Genomic DNA, 11,812 nt, shown 5'->3' with positions numbered 1-11,812 from the left:
TCCATGGCTATGCAGTTATCTTGTTATGTTACTGTTTTACGTTGTAAAAGAACATTTTATATTAAAACGGATGAATGCATGCATGTGCAAGCATTTCTTTGATTTACGTTACATGCACAACATTTTTTAACAGCTGTTTTAATATATATATATATAATAACATTTATATTTATATAAAATATATACTGTACAATCAATATATATATATATATATATATATATATATATATATATATATATATATATATATATATATTTTTTTTTTTTTTTTTTTGTTTGTTTTTTTTTTGTTTTGTTTTTTTTTTACATAAATTCTGAAACTTAAATAAAATATTCCAATCGTAAACCTGTCTCTCTAATGGGTAAAGATTAGATGATTACAGATACCAGCTAGCATCACCACATTCAAGGTTTTTAATTTCTCTTTTTATTTTTATTTATTAGACTTTTGTTTTCCTGGCTTTTTCATAAGTCATAAGTCTAACCTGAAACTTCTTATTTGAGACAGATGTCACTACTGAATGAAGACTGTCAAATTTAGGGTCATTATTCTAAATAGGCCCTCACCTGTTAGCACCACAAGACTTTATTCAAACTTTTACATCTCTGTTTCATTTTTATTTTATTTATTTTTTATAAATCCCATGAAAATTAATGCCTTGTATTAATGCAGCAATACAGTAATGTAATTTACAATTTATGTTTTTGTTTGACTTCATAAAATCCTTTTTATTTAAAAAAAACAAAAAGTGAAAGGATGAAGGTCTCCATTTTTAACAGAGTTCCATTCCACTGTGCTTTGCCTCAGTCCTTTGCATATATTCAGGGGCGTAGATTCCAGGGGGGATGGGGGGAGGAGCGCTCATGACTTTTTGATTTTGTGAAGTGTGTGTGCGCAAGCTAAAGGCAAAATGCTGTGCGTGCTTTGGGGAAAGAGTGGGTCATCCTGTTTATTTCCAGTTGGTTTTCTGTCATTCTCAGCCCACAGGCAGCGATGATAACAGAGAAATTTTGAGGCGTCTGCAGTTTTCTTCTGCTCTTCATTGAGTGTACCACAAGGCCCTTAAAACAACATCTCCACTGAGGGCCAAAGCGGCATAACTCATCGTTTCTGTATTAATGATGGGCCACTTGTGGCTCTGCGAGACTTTGGCCAGTGTTACGCATACAAGCACAAATCATCTTGGTGTCGGTTCTCAAGGGCATTGGGTCCTTTGAGAGCAAACCATTTCGCCACAACATTCTTGAAAGGTGTGGACGTGTGTTTAGCAGCTTTTGAGTGTTATGGGTGTTTGTTCAACTATAGGCACTTTTGGACCGGTGGACTCTCTTAAAATGTATTTTTCACCCTCGCAGTACTTTATTTAATTTGTCTAATAATAATGGATATGAATGCATCATAGGAAAATTCAAGTACACTAACTTTATTAGTGGCACAGTTGTTGGTCGTGATGGAAATGACACCGCTAAGGAAGTTGTAATAAATCAACCTTAAAATAATTATTGAAAGGGTTTGTTTATTTCTTTGTTCAGACGTAAAATGTAATAATATTCGAATGATGTGATTTTATATATTTTAAGATTGAGAGTCTGGGTCTGGAACAAGGGTAAAAAAGTAAAACCTATACTGTAAAAAAAAAGGCATTTAAAAAGTAGTAAAAATAAATGATGAAGGCTTGGTAAAACGTTTCCAAAACAGTTCTACTGTGACCTTAATATCCCAAAAGAAAAAGTTGAAATCTGTTAGTTTTAGTAAAAATCAACCCCTGGGACATAAACCAAAACGTTCCAGTAGAAACACTCTAATACGTGTTTGATACGGTGAGAGACCCGTTGCTGTTTTTTTGTTATTTTGACTTTTTCTTCCATATTTCTGGTGGGGATTTTTCGCAGATTAATCCATAGTCTCCTCATAATTCTTTCCATTGCTCCTTTAGCACTTCTCCAACATTTCTTCCTTATTTTCTCATCCCTCTCTCTCTCTCTCTCTGTCCTCTTCCAGACACATGTCCAATAGGACAGAATAATATTTGGACAGGTGTTCCTTTTTAAACACATTATCCGCAAGTCCAAGTACGCAGGGGGCCGAACTACATCATTCCTGCACCGTTTCTTAAGAAGATGGATCAGAGGTTAAAATATACAGTACTGGCTGAGTCATACATACTGTAATCTATACGGCTCTACATCCGTAATCCCTGACAATAAAAATCTGTTTAGCACCAATTTTCCTTTATTTTTTAAACTTTTTTTTTCCTGTTTCAAACAACTGCGAAAGCCACATCTGGAAGACAGATGCATGTCCTACAGCAAGCGCTTTCCCCCTCACTCCACGTTCTCATTCTTTGCTTTTCTCTCTCTCTCTCTCTCTGTCCTTAGAAACATGAGAGCAGGCTCTCTCTCTTCTCTCTCTCCCTGGGCGGACCACCCACATTAGGAAACGCCTTGGTGTACTGAAGGCAGAAATACAGGGATGGGTTTTTTGATGGATGGCTTTAGCAGACTATCACTTATGTCAATGTCAAAACCATAAACCTGCTCTTGCAAAAGAGAATGAGAGAGAGAGACATCTCTGCATCTGCCTGTCTGCAGTGGCATAAAAGCGTTTTTAAAAATATGTATTCACACCCTGCTGATGTCTCCTGCCGCTGTTAAAAGACTATACAGTAAGCTTAGGTTCTTTGTAGAGCTTTGTTTATTAACTGATTTATAACTCATATATACAGGAATCTGATATATACAGGGACATATGCTAGAAATACATGTAAAATACATATATAGACATACAGTATATAATGCATATGGGTTACTGTCATGTCACAGATTATATATATATATATATATGAAAGTCTCATTAAAACTGAATGGGAAACTTTCTAACAGCCCTCCATTATTTATTTTTGGTACTTTTTCAAATTTTGATTTGACTGTTTTAGCTTTATCCCAGACTTTCAATATTAAACTATGAAAATCCATTATAAAAATACAAATTATTACATTTTTAAAACTATGCTACTCTAAACAAGGCATGAAATAAACAGAAACCATTTCAATATTTATTGTGGGAAAATTATTTCTATAAAGTTTCCAAAAAATTACGACTGTCCTACAGTTGTGGGACATTTCCACCACACCAAACATTTTGCCCCTACTAATTTATATATATTTTTTTTTCTTTCAAAAGTCAGTATACTTGTTTACCAAGTCAACAAAAGTGTCATTGAAGAGCAATGCTTGAGATGAAATATGACAAAAGTGATGTTTGACGAAAATAAAGAAAAATCAAGGTAAATATCATTTCCAATCCAGACGTAATTTTGCCAAATTATGCCAAATTATTATTTTTAAAAGTACCAATATTCCAAGTAGTATCTCAGTTAATATGAGGCCATAAAACCACATGCATAATAATTAGAAAAGACTTGAATAAACTAGTTTCAGATTGAGGATATCATGTCACTGGGCATCCTAACTACTCATATATTATACAGTATATGGTTTTCACTGATATGAAAAAAAAAAAATCACATGTTTGTGTATATATGCCACATATTTCAAAATATTACAAATATGACTACTGTATGTCTCACAAACAAATATTGGTGTTTAATTTATGCACATACTGTATATTTTCATTTGTTTATGAGAATTCATATTTAATGAGTTATTTTTAATTCATTCTTTCTAAACTATTTAATTACACAAAACATCATAAAGCAATGCATGCCAATTACTCACACCATCATGCTTTATTGCCATGCTCCTATTTCAAACAGCTGCGGAAACATTTGAACTGCAGGCCGGTTAACTGACAAAGGTGCACATGTTGAAGAAAACAGAGTACATCAGAGTTATTAGTAACGTATGATCACTTTAAACGATGTGCTTCAAAATGTGCAGCATGCATTTGTCCACAGCAGCCGTTTAGTGCTGCAATGACCTCATTATAATGCACCTACATTTTAAATAGTTTAGACAGTGTAAACAAAGACTAATTTTACAAAGTATCATTTTTAGAGCAGACACATCACTTCAAAGAAAACTAGGTGCTTCACTGTTAGTAGTGATCCTGATTTTAGTAGTGATTTTAACTTGTGTAAGAAATAAAGCATTTTTGTGACAGTGTTAAGACGGTAAACTTCAATCAATGCCTTTAACTCAAACACATAATTAAATAAAATATACTTTTGAAGACAAAAAAATACAATTAAAGTAAAAGCTCTAGTCTGAAAAACTAGGGGTGCACACAGACTAAGAAATTAGCTGAGAAATTAATCTCAAAGACACATCTAACCTCTTTTCTGTGCTCACCTTTCGAAACATTGTTTTTTGGTGTTAAGCTTTAAAACTCCTTAAGCACTTTGTGAATTTCTGGTAACACTTTATACTCTTTTTCATGATAACATTAACAAACATTGCATATATTATGCTTAACAGATCATTAGTTACAGTACATAGTTTGAAATCTCCTAAAACTTTGATACATACAGTAGGGTCCAAAAGTCTGAGACCATTAGTGAAAATGCTTCTTGTACTCAACTGTCACAAACATTTTAATTACAAATTATATTATGAGCATGACACATTAAGTAAAAGCTGAGTTGAAAAACTAACATGAATTACAGAATGTCTTAGTATTTGAAACAGGGCTGCACGATTATGATAAAAATCTTAATTGCCGATTATTTCCCTCGTTATTGTAATCACAATTACTAATTTTGATTAATAGAATTTCATTTAAATTACAATGAATATTTTTTTACATAAGCATCACCTCCAAAAACAAGCTTAGAACTTTGTAACTTAATAATCACTGTTGTTTCGTTATATTATAATGGGAGTGTTCTAGTTTTGTTGCACCATTACTGATAGGCTTATGTACTCAACGAACACGTCTGCGATTGGTTGCAACACTTCTCAAGATTAGTTAATTGCAGCAGCCATAATTATAATCTCGATAATTTTTTCGATGAATTGTGCAGACCTCATTTGAAATTGTAATGAGAAATTGGTTTGTTTCAATGGAAACAAGAATGTTTGATGGGTTAATTTGCTTACATTTTATTTGTGATCAATGTCAAAAAATTAAGGGGGGCTCGGGGAAAAATGCCACCAAAAGTGACAAAAATGCAACCAAAATTCAAAATGTGGGGGTAGAAATTGTCCCCCGTAATGTGTTCCTTTCTTTTTATTTGGTACATCTAATAGTGTAAGCTTAAACATTATCATATAAATTGTCATTTGCTATGACTAGATTTTTTGGGTAGGGGGTAATAAATTCTCAATCTAATTATTAAGATTGAAAACTTCTGTGAGTGAATTCTGTCAATGATGACATTGATTTTTAATACGTTTAGAAAAAATGCCCTCATCAAAATCAAGCCCAAAGGAAATTATTGCATCTTAAGGTCATTTCTGACACTGTCTGTGACCTAGAAATAGTGCGGAATCTTAAATATTTCTCCTTTCCTAAAAGTTTCTGTTTATTTCCAGGTTCAAATGAAAAAAATCTCAGATTTTCAATATGGACTTTTTGACCCCACCATATTTTTTCCACTGACATTCATATCTGATTGTACAAGAACTGTCTGATCTGTTAAGCATGACATAATGACTGTTAATAACTCATTTTGTTTTTTGTTTCCGTCTACCCATTTCCGTAGCCACAGATCCCACCGTTGCTCCCATGGCGCCTCCTAAAGGCCCCCCGACAAACAACCCGACAAACGACCCCAGTAAAGCACTGCCCCGAATCATATTCGGGAACCAAAGGAGCCACCCGACCACACTGTCCCACAGCCAGCGTAAGATGGAAGGGTTCGGAGTGGAAAGACAAAGATCAGCGATCCCCTCCACCACCAGATCGTCCACGCTCCTCTCCGCTTCCTCCCTTATTCTCTCCACATCTGTGGATGAATCACTCTCTCCTCCTCCTCTTCTACTCCTCAAGATCTCCTGCTCTTTCTCTCCCACTCTCCTCTCTGCGTCCTGTAACAAAGGACACGTGTAGAATCGTGTCCCACTTTCTTTCAACATCTGCTCCACCTTTTCCAGCAGCTCCTCCATGTTTGCTTCCGGCCACAGGGGGTGATGTCTGCCCCCACACTTCAGTACGAGCTCTAGTAGGTCTGCTCGCTGTGTATTGAGATACTCGTCTAACGATACATCCTCAGGCAGCCGCTCCATACGTGTGAAGAGCACCATTGTGTGTTTACTAACAGCTTCAGGGCCAAACACCTTCTCCAAGGTCTCCAGAATTTGGAGCTCCAGGTTACTGGGGCGGTGGACCGGGACGCAGAGCAGGAAAGCATGGGGCCCCGGGGCCGATAAAGCAGCGCAGAGAGAGAACTGACGGCGGACTTCCTCAGCGGGGCGCTCTACACAAAGGCAGTCAGGTGTGTCTACGACAGCCACCTGTAGACAATGAGAAAGAAGAGTTTTAGGAAAGGGCCCTTGCAATTAAATGGACCCTTTCAATTCACTATGAATTAAGAGGGGATTAATAGATCGACTTGGAAATGGTACAAAATGAATAATTATAAAAATGTGCAATGAATCAATAAGCCACGAGAGACTGTGTTTCAGTGTTTGGTACATGGAATTGGTGACAATGCGAAGTGGAGTAATGTAGTTGTTTTTAGCTGAACTGTAGGTGATATTGTAAACATACAGTGGCCCCAAAAATTATTTGAACATTTAAGCTACACTTAAAAAATTAGACAACTTAATATTAAATCAAGATGCTTTTTTTTAAAGCACACAAACTCTGAAAATCACCCTAGGTTCATTTTTGGACCAAGTAATTACAAAAATTAAGTAAATTTTGTTTTATGAAAAGGTAATTTGTATAGATACCAACTGGTTTAATATTTTGTTATCTAATGCAATGACATACATTTTTAAGTGCACAAAAAAAAGGTAACCACAATGTGGTCAAATCTAATTTAAGTAAAAAACATTAACGAATCAACCTGAATATATTAAGTTACACCAACAAAACTAATTTTTGGTGTTATATCAGGTAGAAATAGGTCCTTAAGGTAACAAAAGTGTGTGGCTTAAGTGTCCAAATACTTTCTGGGAATACTTCACATTAACCCTTTAATGCATACCTCGGGTCCTTAGTGACCCGGGACCTCATTCCACCCCCTGTACCTCATCCATTTTTTGTAGTTATGCCCACACCTCTTTAGTATTCCTCAACAGTTCTCTTCTGAATAATGTAACACAAAAAAAAAAAAAAAGACAAAATTGCAAAAAAATATATTTTTTATAACTACTTCATTATCAAAAGTGTATAAGGTCATTAAAGACCTGAGATATGTAATAGTGTCACTTTTTTGTGCTTCCATAAATCATATTTTTATGATTATTTCATATCTATTTAAGTGTACTATCACAAGATATATATTTCTTTGTTTATTACAAGACAAATGAGTCCTATATTCATACAAATGACTATTAAATCATATTGATTTTCTGTGTGACAGTGGTGAATTATCAGTGTCCCATATGCGTGTATACATACATGCTGTTTCTTACTCAAGGTGGCGCTGATGTTTCAGTGATTGACTTGATTTACATTTGACAAAAAAGCAACGTGGAAGTAAACTATAGCAAGTGTAACACATGAACAGTATGATTTTGGCTATTGTCATTTGGGTGTACTATACTGAACTTATGTAAGTTGTGCGTCTATTTAGACTTAATAAGTGCCTGAAAAAATACATATCTGTAGCTTATGTGTAGTTTATGTGTTATGTGTAGCTCAATATGTGTTTGACAGTCAGTTGCGTCTCATGACATTTCATTTTGGAAGAAATGAATCCTGTTCTATATTTGTTGCATCATCTCTTTGATATATGAAAAATAAAACAGAATATATTCTATTCTATTATTTTCTAATTGTCTTGAAAATGTTTTGAAAAGTGGACACTATCTGGGCATTTGTGACAGATATAAGTGCCGGGTCGCTAAAGAGCCGAGGTATGTAATAATGTTTGCCGAAACACCCATGCATTCATCCATTTCGATTTCAGAGTCTGGACAATCCGTTTTATAATTTCACTAAACTTTGGCATACAAGAACAGTGAGTTTAAGATAAATTCAAGTACACGCAGCCTGTGGTTATGGCTTATGACATGCTGTGTATATAAATGTGACACATTTGATCTGAAATGCTTTTGATATGTCAGACAAACACTAGGAATCACTTTTGACATCTTTATAAATATAACAAATGAGTATCAATACTGAATGACTAGACGTGCACTAGACATTAATTGTTTTCAGAGTTGTAAGTGAGACGTGAACTCACCTGTCGTCCTGCCACATTCACACGTCTCTTCTGACAGTCAGCAGCGGCGGGTGTCTCAGGGCCTGAACTGCAGTCAGATTCAGATTTCGGGCCGCCCAGGATGGCATCAACCGCAGTGCTTTTCGCAGAACCAGCTGAGCCGAGCAGCACCAATCTCAACTCTAGAACCACACACAGAAGCTTATTAAACACAGACATGAGCTACAAAGAAACCGCTGGGTTTTTTTTTTTTTTTTTTGTCTTTCCTCCAAATAACTCAACAAATAATATTATAATTTGTTTCAGTTATTTAGAGTTTCATCTTAGTATAAAAAAAAAAATAAATAAAAAAAAAAAAAAGTCATCGTGATCCACTTTTTTTTAATGAAAATGTTACCTGCAATAAAATTTTGTTTTGCAGCAATCAGCATATCAGAATATTAAAACATGGGATTTATCATTACACTGCAAATTTAGAAAAATATTTGAGCTTGCTTGTAAACATCTCATTATTAAATATTTGAATATTATCCTCAAGTGTACTATCTTCACTTACAGTGCACATAGTTCATCCTTATTACTAGCCAATAATACAAGCTGCTATGTTGTGACTTTGCTGTAATAAAGATTTCCCAGTTTTAAAACAAACAGCGCAGGAAAATGAACAATATAATCATATCTAAATTTTATGTTTAACTTAATGACCTTTAATTTTCCACACACACACACACAAAAAGACCATCATGCCTGTTTATGTCTGTATTTTTTATGGATCTGGAACAGATTCACACAAAATGGATTTTAAAGCAAGAATTGTTTCCTCATATTTAGAAAGAAAAACAAAAAAGCCATGTTTTACATGTTAAATCCCACTTAAATGTCTGATAGAAATGATCGTCTCTTGGTTTCCACACAAATAATGCAGCATGTAATACTATACATGGATTATACTTCTTAAATACCACAATAAATAAACCAGTTCAGGGCATGAGACCAAACTGAAACAATGGAACTAATGCAAAGGAAAGGTTACAATTATGCAAAGAATGTATAACAAAGCAGAACTTGCATATTTTAAGAATGTACTTATCAGACCAAAATATTGCAGGCTACCTTATTTTTTATGCACTTTTGTGAACATGGACAACAAGTTAAAGGAAATGCTGTTTTCTCGCATGAGCCTGGTAAGGAGCAGAACGCAATAGAATCAAAAGAGTTATATCTATAATTATTGTAATATTGTAATATCTATAATGGGCACAGAAGGGGAAAGGTGCTTTTATTCTGCTTTCAGCTATAATGTCCTACACAAACTGATTAGCAGGATTTACAAGTGAAAGGTTAAGTTTGCATCATACAATTTTGAAGCAATATCGCCACCTTCAGACTAATCTGATATGTAACACCTTTCATGATATGTGACTTATTACCACTAATGTAACTGAAACATGCTGTTTTAAAATATTTAATCAAAACATTTTAAATTGGTTTTAATCAAAGTCTTTAATATTAAACATGAGTGAAAATATAAATTTCTTTTTATTTACATTTTTAATGGAGCTACATAATTTGTGTGAAAAGAAACAACAAAAGATTGGTTTGATTAAAATTCAATTTTCCAAAAAAAGGTAATGAGGGAGACTTTTACCCCACACTTGGGGGACATTTGGGGTAAAAGACCCCCTGTAGTATAATGTATTAAGTATAAAGTAACAAATTAGCATAATGTTTGTCAAGCATAACATGGAAATATTCCAATCCATTTAAAAAGATACAGAAAATACTTAAAAGAATAGTACACCAAAAAATTATAATCCTCTCACCATTTACTCACCCTGATGTTGTCTCAAACTCATGACTTTCTGACTTCCGTGGAGCACAGACGAAGATATTATTATGGAGAGATGATGTCTATTTTACCATATAATAAAAGTGAAAGGTGACCGACCTTTCAAGCTCCAAAAAGCACATAAAGGCAGCATAAACGTAAGCCATACAACTCCAGTGGTTTAATCCATTTCTTTATAAGCGATCCTATCAGTTTTGGGTGAGAACAGACCATATGTTACTCCTTTTTCACTATAAATTTTGACATCAGCAGTCTACTAGGCGATCATCAAGCTTGATTACACTTCCTAGTGCCATCTAGCGCTCTGCGCATGCTAGGAAGTGTAATCAAGCTTGAAACCATGATCGTGCTCAGAGACTGCAATGGAAAGTTGTTCAGTGAAAAAAGTTATATTTTGGTCTGTTTTCACACAAAACAGATTGGATTATGTCAGAAGACATGGATAATATATATATGCTGCCTTTATGTGCTTTTTGGAGCTTCAAAGATTTGGTCACCATTCACTTGCATTGAATGGACCAATAGACATCATATATCCAATAAAAAATCTTTGTGTTGTGCAGAAGAAAGAAAGTCATACAAGTTTGAGATGACATAAGGGTGAGTAAATGATGAAAGAGTTATCATTTTTGGGTGAACTATTTTTTTTAAGATAGTAGTTAAATAATCTAATGATTTTTTTATTATTATTATTTAAGGCACATTTGCTGTAAATAACCTTCTTGTTCTTATATTAGAAACATTAAATATGGAAATGTACTGTTCCAGAAACATGAACTGTGACACAACGCTTTTGTCTTCCCATTGTATTTTCATGGTCCTAAAACACATTCTTGTTAGCATAAAGCAGCTAAAACCATAATTTGTGAAGGTAAAGGAAACCTTTTCAAAAGAAGGTGAATTTCAACCTCTTTCTTTTGGGTCTGTCTGTTCTCCTTCACTGCTTCCTGCTCTTTCTTTCTCTTCCTGGTGAATTTCATCCTGTGTCGTACTTCCCTCCATAGTTTTCACCTAAAGGAACAACAGAATGTAACAGTCATTTTTGGGTGAACTGTTCCTTTAAAATGAGCATGCTGCAGTTCTGATTTAAAGGGACAATGATTGTTAGAGGAGAAATGGAGGATACCATTCCTTTCAGATGACTCAGCAGAGAGGCACTAGTGTATAAACCCACACTGTGCATACTTCAGCTACAGTAAACACTTTCCAAACTCCTTTCAGTTTTGTCAGTTTACAAAACACAAGCAACACCTGCTTCCTCCAGCAGTGCAGCACTATATAACAGCTGGCATACCAAACAATTGTTGGCTGTTTTTTTTTTTTTTTATGTGAAATCTAATAAAGAACACAGGCTTTCGAAAGCTTACCTTAGACTGAGAGACTGATCTCTCTTGTGTAACACGTGCTTGTGAGCTGGCCTGCCCTGTGTTCCTCTGCACTTCCTGTTTCTGCTCCTCGTCTGTCCTGCTGTTCCACCAAAACACTGCCGGCAGTGTGGCTCTGCCCAAACATGTGATGCTGCTGGGTCACCCTCCTCCTCCTCTTTCGGCCTCTTTCTCTGAAACACCTCTTTTAGAGAGGTTTCTTTTAAGGTGTGCTCTGCAAACATTTTCTTTGATGAAAGAGTGGAGAAAGGGGTAGTGTAACAGTGTTGCTATACATTATT

At 34.9% G+C, this 11,812-nt stretch overlaps 1 protein-coding gene across 1 annotated transcript; it reads right to left on the bottom strand.

Moving 5' to 3' along the window:
• Window positions 1-481: 481 nt before the first annotated feature.
• On the bottom strand, window positions 482-11,804 carry LOC127450041 (GTPase IMAP family member 6-like). Its single transcript, XM_051713751.1, has 4 exons — window positions 11,514-11,804; window positions 11,055-11,157; window positions 8,319-8,479; window positions 482-6,414 (listed from the first exon to the last, which is right to left on the bottom strand). Exons 2-4 carry the CDS (start codon window positions 11,146-11,148, stop codon window positions 5,626-5,628), a joined length of 1,044 nt encoding a protein of 347 aa, XP_051569711.1. The 5' UTR covers window positions 11,149-11,157; window positions 11,514-11,804; the 3' UTR covers window positions 482-5,625.
• Window positions 11,805-11,812: the final 8 nt, after the last annotated feature.

The sequence above is a fragment of the Myxocyprinus asiaticus genome, chromosome 13 (assembly GCF_019703515.2).
Source record: "Myxocyprinus asiaticus isolate MX2 ecotype Aquarium Trade chromosome 13, UBuf_Myxa_2, whole genome shotgun sequence".
Taxonomy (NCBI): Eukaryota; Metazoa; Chordata; class Actinopteri; order Cypriniformes; family Catostomidae; genus Myxocyprinus; species Myxocyprinus asiaticus.
This window is presented reverse-complemented; position numbering and strand designations above follow the sequence as displayed.

Excerpts from the sequence above, each read along its gene's own strand:
- LOC127450041 (XM_051713751.1), bottom strand. The coding sequence starts at position 11,148 with ATGGAGGGAAGTACGACACAGGATGAAATTCACCAGGAAGAGAAAGAA. Across the intron at positions 8,480-11,054 it reads GACAGACCCAAAAGAAAGAG|AGTTGAGATTGGTGCTGCTC; the intron begins GTTGAAATTCAC and ends GTGTGGTTCTAG. Across the intron at positions 6,415-8,318 it reads TGAATGTGGCAGGACGACAG|GTGGCTGTCGTAGACACACC; the intron begins GTGAGTTCACGT and ends CATTGTCTACAG.